This window comes from Salvelinus fontinalis, chromosome 39 (assembly GCF_029448725.1).
Source record: "Salvelinus fontinalis isolate EN_2023a chromosome 39, ASM2944872v1, whole genome shotgun sequence".
In the NCBI taxonomy this organism is placed as follows: domain Eukaryota; kingdom Metazoa; phylum Chordata; class Actinopteri; order Salmoniformes; family Salmonidae; genus Salvelinus; species Salvelinus fontinalis.
In genome coordinates this window covers 1,076,227-1,093,565 of record NC_074703.1, presented here as the reverse complement: position 1 = coordinate 1,093,565, position 17,339 = coordinate 1,076,227, and the positions used below count along the sequence as shown (strand labels likewise).

Genomic DNA, 17,339 nt, shown 5'->3' with positions numbered 1-17,339 from the left:
AGGGGTATCATGGGACCTAGTGGACAGGGGTATCATGGGACCTAGTGGACAGGGATATCTGGACAGGGGTATCATGGGACCTGGTGGACAGGGGTATCATGGGACCTAGTGGACAGGGGTATCATGGGACCTAGTGGACAGGGGTATCATGGGACCTAGTGGACAGGGGTATCATGGGACCTAGTGGACAGGGGTATCATGGGACCTAGTGGACAGGGGTATCATGGCACCTAGTGGAAAGGGGTATCATGGGACCTAGTGGACAGGGATATCATGGGACCTAGTGGACAGGGGTATTATGGGACCTAGTGGACAGGGATATCATATCATGGAATTACTGAGTCATCTGACTAGTGGCTCTCTAAAAGCCAATTTATGCTTGACCCGGAAATGTGGTCGGAGGCGGTGTATGGAAGGTGCCGCGATTGTGGAGCCTCCGGAGGCCAAATGGCGCTCCGTACCCCATGTCCGTGCCCACGTGTTGTAATGTTGACGCTCGGTGGGGGGGTCCTGTATAAACACAACTTCCTTCACAACAGCTCTGCCATGCTCAGGGAAACGCCAGATGTATTAACCTGTTACGGCTCTGCCATGCTCAGGGAAACGCCAGATGTATTAACCTGTTACGGCTCTGCCATGCTCAGGGAAGCGCCAGATGTATTAACCTGTTACGGCTCTGCCATGCTCAGGGAAACGCCAGATGTATTAATTACGGCTGGGGGTTCCTCTAGCGGAACGTTTCGACAACATCCGGTGAAATTGCAGAGCGCGAAATTCCCCCCAAAATATTAGAAATATTTAACTTTCATACATTCACAAGTGCAATACACCAAATTAAAGCTTAACTTCTTGTTAATCTAGCCACCGTGTCAGATTTCAAAAAGGCTTTACAGCGAAAGCAAACCATGTGATTATCTGAGGACATCACCCTATCAAACAAACACAGAAAATCATATTTCAACCCGCCAGGCGCGACACAAAACACTCAGAAATAATGATATAATTCATACCTTACCTTTGAAGAGCTTCTTCTGTTGTCACTCCAATATGTCCCATAAACATCACAAATGGTCCTTTTGTTCGAATAATTCCGTTGTTATATCTCCAAAATGTCAATTTATTTGGTTTGATTCAGAAAAACACCGGTTCCTGACCACTGATCAGTTGATTGATCAGTGGATTGATCAGTGGATTGATCAGTGGTTTGATCAGTGGTTTGATCAGTGCATGGTGTACAGGGATGTAGTATTTTCCCCATTTGATTAGATGAGTATTAGGTGAGAACCAAAGGGCTGTAAGGTCCTCTAGTCATGGCCTTCTATAAGAGGCTGCTCTGTTTCAGGTTACAACCTCTGTTTAACTTTCCTCCGAGAACTTTTTACACCAAGTTTAAACCACACGTTCAGTGACACCAGAGGCTGGCCTCAGTACAGTTTTTAAGCTGGTTAACTGACCTGTTGGTTAGGGCTGGCCTCAGAACAGTTTTTAAGCTGGTTAACTGACCTGTTTGTTAGGGCTGGCCTCAGAACAGTTTTTAAGCTGGTTAACTGACCTGTTGGTTAGGGCTGGCCTCAGAACAGTTTTTAAGCTGGTTAACTGACCTGTTTGTTAGGGCTGGCCTCAGAACAGTTTTTAAGCTGGTTAACTGACCTGTTGGTTAGGGCTGGCCTCAGAACAGTTTTTAAGCTGGTTAACTGACCTGTTGGTTAGGGCTGGCCTCAGAACAGTTTTTAAGCTGGTTAACTTACCTGTTGGTTAGGGCTGGCCTCAGAACAGTTTTTAAGCTGGTTAACTTACCTGTTGGTTAGGGCTGGCATCAGAACAGTTTTTAAGCTGGTTAACTGACCTGTTGGTTAGGGCTGGCCTCAGAACAGTTTTTAAGCTGGTTAACTGACCTGTTGGTTAGGGCTGGCCTCAGAACAGTTTTTAAGCTGGTTAACTGACCTGTTGGTTAGGGCTGGCCTCAGAACAGTTTTTAAGCTGGTTAGCTGACCTGTTGGTTATTGTTTCAGAATGAGTTGGAGAACTTTCCGTTGGGGACCATCATGCACTGCCAGGCAGTGATGTCATCCTGCAACTACGACTCCATCTTGGCTCTGGTGTGTAAGGAGCCGGGCCAGGGCAAACCAGACCTGCACCTTTTCCAATGTGACGAGATCAAGGTGCACACACGCACACACACACACACACACACACACACACACACACACACACACACACACACACACACACACACACACACACACACACACACACACACACACACACACACACACACACACACACACAGACAGTAAGTGATGTGTTCTCTGTCTGTCTGTCTCCTCCAGGCCAACCTGATCCAGGCTGATATAGAGGGGGCCATGATGGATCACAAGGGAGGCAAGGTGAAGAAGAGACCCGAAACACTACGGTAAAACACCTGTAACTACCTGTCGTCTCTGACTGGACTCTGTACTGTAGTAGAGACCAGAACCACTACGGTATAACACCTGTAACTACCTGTCGTCTCTGACTGGACTCTGTACTGTAGTAGAGACCAGAACCACTACGGTATAACACCTCTAACTACCTGTCGTCTCTGACTGGACTCTGTACTGTAGTAGAGACCAGAACCACTACGGTATAACACCTCTAACTACCTGTCGTCTCTGACTGGACTCTGTACTGTAGTAGAGACCAGAACCTCTACGGTATAACACCTCTAACTACCTGTCGTCTCCGACTGGACTCTGTACTGTAGTAGAGACCAGAACCGCTACGGTAAAACACCTCTAACTACCTGTCGTCTCCGACTGGACTCTGTACTGTAGTAGAGACCAGAACCACTACGGTATAACACCTCTAACTACTACTACTGTTACTTTATAGAGCTCTTTTAGAATGGGTTCTGTTACTTTATAGAGCTCTGTTAGAATGGGTTCTGTTACTTTATAGAGCTCTGTTAGAATGGGTTCTGTTACTTTATAGAGCTCTGTTATAATGGGTTCTGTTACTTTATAGAGCTCTGTTAGAATGGGTTCTGTTACTTTATAGAGCTCTGTTAGAATGGGTTCTGTTACTTTATAGAGCTCTGTTAGAATGGGTTCTGTTACTTTATAGAGCTCTTTTAGAATGGGTTCTGTTACTTTATAGAGCTCTGTTAGAATGGGTTCTGTTACTTTATAGAGCTCTGTTAGAATGGGTTCTGTTACTTTATAGAGCTCTGTTAGAATGGGTTCTGTTACTTTATAGAGCTCTGTTAGAATGGGTTCTGTTACTTTATAGAGCTCTGTTAGAATGGGTTCTGTTACTTTATAGAGCTCTGTTAGAATGGGTTCTGTTACTTTATAGAGCTCTGTTAGAATGGGTTCTGTTACTTTATAGAGCTCTGTTAGAATGGGTTCTGTTACTTTATAGAGCTCTGTTAGAATGGGTTCTGTTACTTTATAGAGCTCTGTTAGAATGGGTTCTGTTAGAATGGGTTCTGTTACTTTATAGAGCTCTGTTAGAATGGGTTCTGTTACTTTATAGAGCTCTGTTAGAATGGGTTCTGTTAGAATGGGTTCTGTTACTTTATAGAGCTCTGTTAGAATGGGTTCTGTTACTTTATAGAGCTCTGTTAGAATGGGTTCTGTTAGAATGGGTTCTGTTACTTTATAGAGCTCTGTTAGAATGGGTTCTGTTACTTTATAGAGCTCTGTTAGAATGGGTTCTGTTAGAATGGGTTCTGTTAGAATGGGTTCTTATTCTGAAGGTTTTAAGATTAAACTGGGTTTGGGTTTCTGTAGTTGTTAAAATAGTATTTGTGATTGGCTGGTTTCTATTCCATGTCTGTGTCTGTATCAGTGCTGTATGGGGTTCTGTTTGTCTCTGTGATTTGGATCTGTGTCTGTATCGGTGCTGTATGGGGTTCTGTTTGTCTCTGTGATCTGGGTCTGTATCGGTGCTGTATGGGGTTCTGTTTGTCTCTGTGATGTGGGTCTGGGTCTGTATCGGTGCTGTATGGGGTTCTGTTTGTCTCTGTGATGTGGGTCTGGGTCTGTATCGGTGCTGTATGGGGTTCTGTTTGTATCTGTGTCTGTATTGGTTCTGTATGGGGTTCTGTTTGTCTCTGTGATTTGGGTCTGGGTCTGTATCGGTGCTGTATGGGGTTCTGTTTGTCTCTGTGATTTGGGTCTGTGTCTGTATCGGTGCTGTATGGGGTTCTGTTTGTATCTGTGATTTGAATCTGGGTCTGGTCTCTATCTGATTGTCTGTCTGCCTCTTATCTCATCCTCCCGTACTCCTATAGGATGATTCTGAAGAGCGACGGGGTCATCCCGCCGCCCCCCGCGGCGCCCGCCCCCGAGCCCCCCGCCACCCTCACCCAGCTGGACGTGAAGAGTCGTGTGGCAGCCTGGTCAGCCTGGGCGGCGGAGCAGCAGGACTGTAAGAAAACACACTGGGACTTACTGAGTCTGAAAGGTTCTGCCTTTCTAATAAGCGGGATATCACTCAGAAGTCAACGCTATGGCAACATGAAAGGGGCGGCAGGGTAGCCTAGTGGTTAGAGCGTTGGTCTAGTAACTGAAAGGTTGCAAGTTCAAATCGCCGAGCTGACAAGGTACAAATCTGTCGTTCTGCCCCTGAACAAGGCAGTTAACCCACTGTTCCTAGGCCGTCATTGTAAATAAGAATTTGTTCTTAACTGACTTGTCCAATTTGTAAGTCGCTCTGGATAAGAGCGTCTGCTAAATGACTTAAATGTAAATGAATGCATTTCACAGTAAAGTCTACAGACCTGTTGTATTCGACGCATGTGACAAATAACACTTGGTTTGATTTGAGAATAAGCTCGTTGGGAAGATCGTGTCACTATTCTAATTCCCTTCTCTCCCCCCTCCTCCCTCTCCATCCTGTCCCTATCAGATGATAAACAGCACCAATATTCTGACCAGAAGGAACCTCCAGAGATGTTGGCTACCAGAGTGGATCGAGACGTGGTGAGTGTTTCCCACTGTCCGTCTGTCCAGATACCACACACTGATACCATCTGGCAGTCTGTCCAGATACCACACACTGATACCATCTGGCAGTCTGTCCAGATACCACACACTGATACCATCTGGCAGTCTGTCCAGATACCACACACTGATACCGTCTGGCAGTCTGTCCAGAGTCCACACACTGATACCGTCTGGCAGTCTGTCCAGATACCACACACTGATACCGTCTGGCAGTCTGTCCAGATACCACACACTGATACCATCTGGCAGTCTGTCCAGATACCACACACTGATACCATCTGGCAGTCTGTCCAGATACCACACACTGATACCATCTGGCAGTCTGTCCAGATACCACACACTGATACCGTCTGGCAGTCTGTCCAGAGTCCACACACTGATACCGTCTGGCAGTCTGTCCAGATACCACACACTGATACCGTCTGGCAGTCTGTCCAGATACCACACACTGATACCGTCTGGCAGTCTGTCCAGATACCACACACTGATACCGTCTGGCAGTCTGTCTACCTCTCTCTCTGTGCGTCCGTCAGCAGAGTGTCAGTAGAGAGTGTCAGTAGAGAGTGTCAGTAGAGAGTGTCAGTAGAGTGTCAGCAGAGTCTCAGTAGAGAGTGTCAACAGAGTGTCAGTAGAGTGTCAGCAGAGTCTCAGTAGAGAGTGTCAACAGAGTGTCAGTAGAGAGTGTCAGCAGAGTGTCAGTAGAGAGTGTCAGCAGAGTGTCAGTAGAGAGTGTCAGTAGAGTGTCAGCAGAGTCTCAGTAGAGAGTGTCAACAGAGTGTCAGTAGAGTGTCAGCAGAGTCTCAGTAGAGAGTGTCAACAGAGTGTCAGTAGAGTGTCAGCAGAGTCTCAGTAGAGAGTGTCAGCAGAGTGTCAGTAGAGAGTGTCAGCAGAGTGTCAGTAGAGAGTGTCAGCAGAGTGTCAGTAGAGTGTCAGTAGAGTGTCAGTAGAGTGTCAGTAGAGTGTCAGCAGAGTGTCAGTAGAGAGTGTCAGCAGAGTGTCAGTAGAGTGTCAGCAGAGTGTCAGTAGAGTGTCAGCAGAGTGTCAGTAGAGAGTGTCAGTAGAGTGTCAGTAGAGAGTGTCAGCAGAGTGTCAGTAGAGAGTGTCAGCAGAGTGTCAGTAGAGAGTGTCAGTAGAGTGTCAGTAGAGAGTGTCAGTAGAGAGTGTCAACAGAGTGTCAGTAGAGTGTCAGCAGAGTCTCAGTAGAGAGTGTCAACAGAGTGTCAGTAGAGTGTCAGCAGAGTCTCAGTAGAGAGTGTCAGCAGAGTGTCAGTAGAGAGTGTCAGCAGAGTGTCAGTAGAGAGTGTCAGCAGAGTGTCAGTAGAGAGTGTCAGTAGAGTGTCAGTAGAGAGTGTCAGTAGAGAGTGTCAGCAGAGTCTCAGTAGAGAGTGTCAGTAGAGTGTCAGTAGAGAGTCTCAGTAGAGAGTCTCAGTAGAGAGTGTCAGCAGAGTGTCAGTAGAGAGTGTCAGTAGAGAGTGTCAGTAGAGAGTGTCAGTAGAGTGTCAGTAGAGAGTGTCAGTAGAGTGTCAGTAGAGAGTGTCAGTAGAGTGTCAGCAGAGTCTCAGTAGAGAGTGTCAGCAGAGTGTCAGTAGAGAGTGTCAGTAGAGTGTCAGTAGAGAGTGTCAGCAGAGTGTCAGTAGAGTGTCAGTAGAGTGTCAGTAGAGAGTGTCAGTAGAGTGTCAGTAGAGTGTCAGTAGAGAGTCAGTAGAGAGTCAGTAGAGTGTCAGTAGAGTGTCAGTAGAGAGTCAGTAGAGTGTCAGTAGAGAGTGTCAGTAGAGAGTGTCAGTAGAGCGTGTCAGCAGAGCGTGTCAGCAGAGTGTGTCGGCAGAGTGTGTCGGCAGAGTGTGTCAGTAGAGTGTGTCAGCAGAGTGTGTCGGCAGAGTGTGTCGGCAGAGTGTGTCAGTAGAGTGTGTCAGCAGAGTGTGTCAGCAGAGTGTGTCAGCAGAGTGTGTCAGCAGAGTGTGTCGGCAGAGTGTGTCAGTAGAGTGTGTCGGCAGAGTGTGTCGGCAGAGTGTGTCGGCAGAGTGTGTCGGCAGAGTGTGTCGGCAGCAGAGTGTCGGCAGAGTGTCAGTAGAGTGTGTCGGCAGCAGAGTGTCGGCAGAGTGTCAGTAGAGTGTGTCGGCAGAGTGTCAGTAGAGTGTGTCAGTAGAGTGTGTCAGTAGAGTGTCGGCAGAGTGTCGGCAGAGTGTGTCGGCAGAGTGTGTCGGTAGAGTGTGTCGGCAGAGTGTGTCGGCAGAGTGTGTCGGCAGTGTGTCAGCAGTGTGTCAGCAGTGTGTCAGCAGTGTGTCAGCAGTGTGTCAGCAGTGTGTCAGCAGAGTGTGTCAGCAGAGTGTGTCAGCAGTGTGTCAGCAGTGTGTCAGCAGTGTGTCAGCAGTGTGTCAGCAGAGTGTCAGTAGAGTGTCAGTAGAGTGTCAGTAGAGAGTGTCAGCAGTGTGTCAGTAGAGAGTGTCAGCAGAGTGTGTCAGCAGTGTGTCAGCAGAGTGTCAGTAGAGTGTCAGTAGAGTGTCAGTAGAGAGTGTCAGCAGTGTGTCAGTAGAGAGTGTCAGCAGAGTGTGTCAGCAGTGTGTCAGCAGTGTGTCAGCAGTGTGTCAGCAGTGTGTCAGCAGAGTGTGTCAGCAGAGTGTCAGTAGAGTGTGTCAGCAGTGTGTCAGTAGAGAGTGTCAGCAGAGTGTGTCAGCAGTGTGTCAGCAGTGTGTCAGCAGTGTGTCAGCAGTGTGTCAGCAGAGTGTGTCAGCAGAGTGTCAGCAGTGTGTCAGCAGAGTGTCAGCAGAGTGTCAGCAGAGTGTCAGCAGAGTGTCAGTAGAGTGTCAGTAGAGTGTCAGTAGAGTGTCGGCAGAGTGTCATTAGAGTGTGTTAGTAGAGTGTCAGTAGAGTGTCGGCGGAGTGTGTCGGCGGAGTGTGTCGGCGGAGTGTGTCGGCGGAGTGTGTCGGCGGAGTGTCGGCGGAGTGTGTCGGCGGAGTGTGTCGGCGGAGTGTGTCGGCGGAGTGTGTCGGCGGAGTGTCGGCGGAGTGTGTCGGCGGAGTGTGTCGGCGGAGTGTGTCGGCGGAGTGTGTCGGCGGAGTGTGTCGGCGGAGTGTGTCGGCGGAGTGTGTCGGCGGAGTGTGTCGGCGGAGTGTGTCGGCGGAGTGTGTCGGCGGAGTGTGTCGGCGGAGTGTGTCGGCGGAGTGTGTCGGCGGAGTGTGTCGGCGGAGTGTGTCGGCAGAGTGTGTCGGCAGAGTGTGTCGGCAGAGTGTGTCGGCAGAGTGTGTCGGCAGAGTGTGTCGGCAGAGTGTCAGTCGTTTGTTTGTTTCAATACTGCAGACTGATGAGTAGTTTCACCTAGAGGCTGATCTGGAGTCAGGTCTTCAGTCGTTTGTTTGTTTCAATACTGCAGACTGATGAGTAGTTTCACCTAGAGGCTGATCTGGAGTCAGGTCTTAAGTCGTTTGTTTCTTCAATACTGCAGACTGATGAGTAGTTTCACCTAGAGGCTGATCTGGAGTCAGGTCTTCAGTCGTTTGTTTCTTCAATACTGCAGACTGATGAGTAGTTTCACCTAGAGGCTGATCTGGAGTCAGGTCTTCAGTCGTTTGTTTCTTCAATACTGCAGACTGATGAGTAGTTTCACCTACAGGCTGATCTGGAGTCAGGTCTGTAGTAACAACAAGGATACTCCACTATTAGGAGATGTAGACCAGTAGTCTGTAGTAACAACAAGGATACTCCACTATTAGGAGATGTAGACCAGTAGTCTGTAGTAACAACAAGGATACTCCACTATTAGGAGATGTAGACCAGTAGTCTGTAGTAACATCAAGGATACTCCACTATTAGGAGATGTAGATCAGTAGTCTGTAGTAACAACAAGGATACTCCACTATTAGGAGATGTAGACCAGTAGTCTGTTCTATAGTAACATCAAGGATACTCCACTATTAGGAGATGTAGATCAGTAGTCTGTAGTAACAAAAAGGATACTCCACTATTAGGAGATGTAGATCAGTAGTCTGTAGTAACAACAAGGATACTCCACTATTAGGAGATGTAGACCAGTAGTCTGTTCTGTAGTAACAACAAGGATACTCCACTATTAGGAGATGTAGACCAGTAGTCTGTAGTAACATCAAGGATACTCCACTATTAGGAGATGTAGACCAGTAGTCTGTTCTGTAATAACAACAAGGATACTCCACTATTAGGAGATGTAGATCAGTAGTCTGTTCTGTAGTAACAACAAGGATACTCCACTATTAGGAGATGTAGATCAGTAGTCTGTAGTAACAACAAGGATACTCCACTATTAGGAGATGTAGATCAGTAGTCTGTAGTAACAACAAGGATACTCCACTATTAGGAGATGTAGACCAGTAGTCTTTAGTAACAACAAGGATACTCCACTATTAGGAGATGTAGATCAGTAGTCTGTTCTGTAGTAACAACAAGGATACTCCACTATTAGGAGATGTAGATCAGTAGTCTGTAGTAACATCAAGGATACTCCACTATTAGGAGATGTAGATCCGTAGTCTGTTCTGTAGTAACAACAAGGATACTCCACTATTAGGAGATGTATACCAGTAGTCTGTTCTGTAGTAACAACAAGGATACTCCACTATTAGGAGATGTAGATCAGTAGTCTGTTCTGTAGTAACATCAAGGATACTCCACTATTAGGAGATGTAGACCAGTAGTCTGTAGTAACAACAAGGATACTCCACTATTAGGAGATGTAGATCAGTAGTCTGTAGTAACATCAAGGATACTCCACTATTAGGAGATGTAGATCAGTAGTCTGTTCTGTAGTAACAACAAGGATACTCCACTATTAGGAGATGTAGACCAGTAGTCTGTAGTAACAACAAGGATACTCCACTATTAGGAGATGTAGATCAGTAGTCTGTAGTAACAACAAGGATACTCCACTATTAGGAGATGTAGACCAGTAGTCTGTAGTAACATCAAGGATACTCCACTATTAGGAGATGTAGATCAGTAGTCTGTTCTGTAGTAACAACAAGGATACTCCACTATTAGGAGATGTAGACCAGTAGTCTGTTCTGTAGTAACAACAAGGATACTCCACTATTAGGAGATGTAGACCAGTAGTCTGTAGTAACAACAAGGATACTCCACTATTAGGAGATGTAGACCAGTAGTCTGTTCTGTAGTAACAACAAGGATACTCCACTATTAGGAGATGTAGATCAGTAGTCTGTTCTGTAGTAACATCAAGGATACTCCACTATTAGGAGATGTAGACCAGTAGTCTGTAGTAACAACAAGGATACTCCACTATTAGGAGATGTAGATCAGTAGTCTGTAGTAACAACAAGGATACTCCACTATTAGGAGATGTAGATCAGTAGTCTGTAGTAACATCAAGGATACTCCACTATTAGGAGATGTAGATCAGTAGTCTGTAGTAACAACAAGGATACTCCACTATTAGGAGATGTAGACCAGTAGTCTGTAGTAACAACAAGGATACTCCACTATTAGGAGATGTAGATCAGTAGTCTGTAGTAACAACAAGGATACTCCACTATTAGGAGATGTAGATCAGTAGTCTGTTCTGTAGTAACATCAAGGATACTCCACTATTAGGAGATGTAGATCAGTAGTCTGTAGTAACAACAGGATACTCCACTATTAGGAGATGTAGATCAGTAGTCTGTTCTGTAGTAACATCAAGTATACTCCACTATTAGGAGATGTAGATCAGTAGTCTGTTCTGTAGTAACAACAAGGATACTCCACTGTTAGGAGATGTAGACCAGTAGTCTGTTCTGTAGTAACAACAAGGATACTCCACTATTAGGAGATGTAGATCAGTAGTCTGTTCTGTAGTAACAACAAGGATACTCCACTATTAGGAGATGTAGATCAGTAGTCTGTTCTGTAGTAACAACAAGGATACTCCACTATTAGGAGATGTAGATCAGTAGTCTGTAGTAACATCATGGATACTCCACTATTAGGTGATGTAGATCAGTAGTCTGTTCTGTAGTAACATCAAGGATACTCCACTATTAGGAGATGTAGACCAGTAGTCTGTAGTAACAACAAGGATACTCCACTATTAGGAGATGTAGACCAGTAGTCTGTAGTAACAACATGGATACTCCACTATTAGGAGATGTAGATCAGTAGTCTGTTCTGTAGTAACATCAAGGATACTCCACTATTAGGAGATGTAGATCAGTAGTCTGTTCTGTAGTAACAACAAGGATACTCCACTATTAGGAGATGTAGACCAGTAGTCTGTAGTAACAACAAGGATACTCCACTATTAGGAGATGTAGATCAGTAGTCTGTTCTGTAGTAACAACAAGGATACTCCACTATTAGGAGATGTAGATCAGTAGTCTGTAGTAACATCAAGGATACTCCACTATAAGGAGATGTAGACCAGTAGTCTGTTCTGTAGTAACATCAAGGATACTCCACTATTAGGAGATGTAGATCAGTAGTCTGTTCTGTAGTAACAACAAGGATACTCCACTATTAGGAGATTTAGATCAGTAGTCTGTAGTAACATCAAGGATACTCCACTATTAGGAGATGTAGATCAGTAGTCTGTAGAAACATCAAGGATACTCCACTATTAGGAGATGTAGATCAGTAGTCTGTTCTGTAGTGACAACAAGGATACTCCACTATTAGGAGATGTAGATCAGTAGTCTGTTCTGTAGTAACATCAAGGATACTCCACTATTAGGAGATGTAGATCAGTAGTCTGTAGTAACATCAAGGATACTCCACTATAAGGAGATGTAGACCAGTAGTCTGTTCTGTAGTAACATCAAGGATACTCCACTATTAGGAGATGTAGATCAGTAGTCTGTTCTGTAGTAACATCAAGGATACTCCACTATTAGGAGATGTAGATCAGTAGTCTGTTCTGTAGTAACATCAAGGATACTCCACTATTAGGAGATGTAGACCAGTAGTCTGTTCTGTAGTAACAACAAGGATACTCCACTATTAGGAGATGTAGATCAGTAGTCTGTAGTAACATCAAGGATACTCCACTATTAGGAGATGTAGATCAGTAGTCTGTTCTGTAGTAACAACAAGGATACTCCACTATTAGGAGATGTAGACCAGTAGTCTGTTCTGTAGTAACAACAAGGATACTCCACTATTAGGAGATGTAGACCAGTAGTCTGTTCTGTAGTAACAACAAGGATACTCCACTATTAGGAGATGTAGACCAGTAGTCTGTTCTGTAGTAACATCAAGGATACTCCACTATTAGGAGATGTAGATCAGTAGTCTGTTCTGTAGTAACATCAAGGATACTCTACTATTAGGAGATGTAGACCAGTAGTCTGTAGTAACAACAAGGATACTCCACTATTAGGAGATGTAGATCAGTAGTCTGTTCTGTAGTAACATCAAGGATACTCCACTATTAGGAGATGTAGATCAGTAGTCTGTTCTGTAGTAACATCAAGGATACTCCACTATTAGGAGATGTAGATCAGTAGTCTGTAGTAACAACAAGGATACTCCACTATTAGGAGATGTAGATCAGTAGTCTGTTCTGTAGTAACAACAAGGATACTCCACTATTAGGAGATGTAGACCAGTAGTCTGTTCTGTAGTAACAACAAGGATACTCCACTATTAGGAGATGTAGACCAGTAGTCTGTTCTGTAGTAACAACAAGGATACTCCACTATTAGGAGATGTAGACCAGTAGTCTGTTCTGTAGTAACAACAAGGATACTCCACTATTAGGAGATGTAGATCAGTAGTCTGTAGTAACATCAAGGATACTCCACTATTAGGAGATGTAGACCAGTAGTCTGTTCTGTAGTAACAACAAGGATACTCCACTATTAGGAGATGTAGATCAGTAGTCTGTAGTAACATCAAGGATACTCCACTATTAGCAGATGTAGATCAGTAGTCTGTTCTGTAGTAACAACAAGGATACTCCACTATTAGGAGATGTAGACCAGTAGTCTGTTCTTTAGTAACAACAAGGATACTCCACTATTAGGAGATGTAGACCAGTAGTCTGTAGTAACAACAAGGATACTCCACTATTAGGAGATGTAGACCAGTAGTCTGTAGTAACAACAAGGATACTCCACTATTAGGAGATGTAGATCAGTAGTCTGTAGTAACATCAAGGATACTCCACTATTAGGAGATGTAGATCAGTAGTCTGTTTTGTAGTAACAACAAGGATACTCCACTATTAGGAGATGTAGATCAGTAGTCTGTAGTAACAACAAGGATACTCCACTATTAGGAGATGTAGACCAGTAGTCTGTTCTGTAGTAACATCAAGGATACTCCACTATTAGGAGATGTAGATCAGTAGTCTGTTCTGTAGTAACAACAAGGATACTCCACTATTAGGAGATGTAGATCAGTAGTCTGTTCTGTAGTAACATCAAGGATACTCCACTATTAGGAGATGTAGATCAGTAGTCTGTTCTGTAGTAACATCAAGGATACTCCACTATTAGGAGATGTAGATCAGTAGTCTGTAGTAACATCAAGGATACTCCACTATTAGGAGATGTAGATCAGTAGTCTGTTCTGTAGTAACATCAAGGATACTCCACTATTAGGAGATGTAGATCAGTAGTCTGTAGTAACATCAAGGATACTCCACTATTAGGAGATGTAGACCAGTAGTCTGTTCTGTAGTAACAACAAGGATACTCCACTATTAGGAGATGTAGACCAGTAGTCTGTAGTAACAACAAGGATACTCCACTATTAGGAGATGTAGATCAGTAGTCTGTAGTAACATCAAGGATACTCCACTATTAGGAGATGTAGATCAGTAGTCTGTTCTGTAGTAACAACAAGGATACTCCACTATTAGGAGATGTAGATCAGTAGTCTGTAGTAACATCAAGGATACTCCACTATTAGGAGATGTAGATCAGTAGTCTGTAGTAACATCAAGGATACTCCACTATTAGGAGATGTAGACCAGTAGTCTGTTCTGTAGTAACAACAAGGATACTCCACTATTAGGAGATGTAGATCAGTAGTCTGTTCTGTAGTAACAACAAGGATACTCCACTATTAGGAGATGTAGATCAGTAGTCTGTAGTAACATCAAGGATACTCCACTATTAGGAGATGTAGACCAGTAGTCTGTTCTGTAGTAACAACAAGGATACTCCACTATTAGGAGATGTAGATCAGTAGTCTGTTCTGTAGTAACAACAAGGATACTCCACTATTAGGAGATGTAGATCAGTAGTCTGTTCTGTAGTAACAACAAGGATACTCCACTATTAGGAGATGTAGACCAGTAGTCTGTAGTAACAACAAGGATACTCCACTATTAGGAGATGTAGATCAGTAGTCTGTTCTGTAGTAACATCAAGGATACTCCACTATTAGGAGATGTAGACCAGTAGTCTGTCCTGTAGTAACAACAAGGATACTCCACTATTAGGAGTTGTAGACCAGTAGTCTGTAGTAACAACAAGGATACTCCACTATTAGGAGATGTAGATCAGTAGTCTGTAGTAACAACAAGGATACTCCACTATTAGGAGATGTAGATCAGTAGTCTGTTCTGTAGTAACATCAAGGATACTCCACTATTTGGAGATGTAGATCAGTAGTCTGTTCTGTAGTAACAACAAGGATACTCCACTGTTAGGAGATGTAGATCAGTAGTCTGTTCTGTAGTAACAACAAGGATACTCCACTATTAGGAGATGTATATCAGTAGTCTGTTCTGTAGTAACAACAAGGATACTCCACTATTAGGAGATGTAGATCAGTAGTCTGTAGTAACATCAAGGATACTCCACTATTAGGAGATGTAGACCAGTAGTCTGTTCTGTAGTAACAACAAGGATACTCCACTATTAGGAGATGTAGATCAGTAGTCTGTTCTGTAGTAACAACAAGGATACTCCACTATTAGGAGATGTAGATCAGTAGTCTGTTCTGTAGTAACAACAAGGATACTCCACTATTAGGAGATGTAGACCAGTAGTCTGTAGTAACAACAAGGATACTCCACTATTAGGAGATGTAGATCAGTAGTCTGTTCTGTAGTAACATCAAGGATACTCCACTATTAGGAGATGTAGACCAGTAGTCTGTCCTGTAGTAACAACAAGGATACTCCACTATTAGGAGTTGTAGACCAGTAGTCTGTAGTAACAACAAGGATACTCCACTATTAGGAGATGTAGATCAGTAGTCTGTAGTAACAACAAGGATACTCCACTATTAGGAGATGTAGATCAGTAGTCTGTTCTGTAGTAACATCAAGGATACTCCACTATTTGGAGATGTAGATCAGTAGTCTGTTCTGTAGTAACAACAAGGATACTCCACTGTTAGGAGATGTAGATCAGTAGTCTGTTCTGTAGTAACAACAAGGATACTCCACTATTAGGAGATGTAGATCAGTAGTCTGTTCTGTAGTAACAACAAGGATACTCCACTATTAGGAGATGTAGATCAGTAGTCTGTAGTAACATCATGGATACTCCACTATTAGGAGATGTAGATCAGTAGTCTGTTCTGTAGTAACATCAAGGATACTCCACTATTAGGAGATGTAGACCAGTAGTCTGTAGTAACAACAAGGATACTCCACTATTAGGAGATGTAGACCAGTAGTCTGTAGTAACAACATGGATACTCCACTATTAGGAGATGTAGATCAGTAGTCTGTTCTGTAGTAACATCAAGGATACTCCACTATTAGGAGATGTAGACCAGTAGTCTGTAGTAACATCAAGGATACTCCACTATTAGGAGATGTAGATCAGTAGTCTGTTCTGTAGTAACATCAAGGATACTCCACTATTAGGAGATGTAGATCAGTAGTCTGTTCTGTAGTAACAACAAGGATACTCCACTATTAGGAGATGTAGACCAGTAGTCTGTAGTAACAACAAGGATACTCCACTATTAGGAGATGTAGATCAGTAGTCTGTTCTGTAGTAACAACAAGGATACTCCACTATTAGGAGATGTAGATCAGTAGTCTGTAGTAACATCAAGGATACTCCACTATAAGGAGATGTAGACCAGTAGTCTGTTCTGTAGTAACATCAAGGATACTCCACTATTAGGAGATGTAGATCAGTAGTCTGTTCTGTAGTAACAACAAGGATACTCAACTATTAGGAGATGTAGATCAGTAGTCTGTAGTAACATCAAGGATACTCCACTATTAGGAGATGTAGATCAGTAGTCTGTAGTAACATCAAGGATACTCCACTATTAGGAGATGTAGATCAGTAGTCTGTTCTGTAGTAACAACAAGGATACTCCACTATTAGGAGATGTAGACCAGTAGTCTGTTCTGTAGTAACAACAAGGATACTCCACTATTAGGAGATGTGGACCAGTAGTCTGTAGTAACAACAAGGATACTCCACTATTAGGAGATGTAGACCAGTAGTCTGTTCTGTAGTAACAACAAGGATACTCCACTATTAGGAGATGTAGATCAGTAGTCTGTAGTAACATCAAGGATACTCCACTATTAGGAGATGTAGATCAGTAGTCTGTTCTGTAGTAACATCAAGGATACTCCACTATTAGGAGATGTAGATCAGTAGTCTGTTCTGTAGTAACAACAAGGATACTCCACTATTAGGAGATGTAGACCAGTAGTCTGTTCTGTAGTAACAACAAGGATACTCCACTATTAGGAGATGTAGACCAGTAGTGTGTAGTAACAACAAGGATACTCCACTATTAGGAGATGTAGATCAGTAGTCTGTAGTAACATCAAGGATACTCCACTATTAGGAGATGTAGATCAGTAGTCTGTAGTAACATCAAGGATACTCCACTATTAGGAGATGTAGATCAGTAGTCTGTTCTGTAGTAACAACAAGGATACTCCACTATTAGGAGATGTAGACCAGTAGTCTGTAGTAACAACAAGGATACTCCACTATTAGGAGATGTAGACCAGTAGTCTGTAGTAACAACAAGGATACTCCACTATTAGGAGATGTAGATCAGTAGTCTGTAGTAACATCAAGGATACTCCACTATTAGGAGATGTAGATCAGTAGTCTGTTTTGTAGTAACATCAAGGATACTCCACTATTAGGAGATGTAGACCAGTAGTCTGTTCTGTAGTAACAACAAGGATACTCCACTATTAGGAGATGTAGACCAGTAGTGTGTAGTAACAACAAGGATACTCCACTATTAGGAGATGTAGATCAGTAGTCTGTAGTAACATCAAGGATACTCCACTATTAGGAGATGTAGATCAGTAGTCTGTAGTAACATCAAGGATACTCCACTATTAGGAGATGTAGATCAGTAGTCTGTTCTGTAGTAACAACAAGGATACTCCACTATTAGGAGATGTAGACCAGTAGTCTGTAGTAACAACAAGGATACTC

General features: G+C 43.5%; 1 protein-coding gene across 7 annotated transcripts in view; it reads left to right on the top strand.

Moving 5' to 3' along the window:
• The window catches only part of eps8a (epidermal growth factor receptor pathway substrate 8a), a 108,371-nt gene that overhangs the window by 32,988 nt on the left and 58,044 nt on the right, over positions 1–17,339 (top strand). For all 7 annotated transcript variants that reach the window (XM_055905139.1, XM_055905141.1, XM_055905137.1 and 4 more), the window contains 4 exons: positions 2,013–2,162; positions 2,331–2,413; positions 4,274–4,410; positions 4,891–4,964. In XM_055905139.1, coding sequence (XP_055761114.1) covers positions 2,013–2,162; positions 2,331–2,413; positions 4,274–4,410; positions 4,891–4,964 — 444 coding nt within the window. The remainder of the gene's footprint in view (positions 1–2,012; positions 2,163–2,330; positions 2,414–4,273; positions 4,411–4,890; positions 4,965–17,339) is intronic.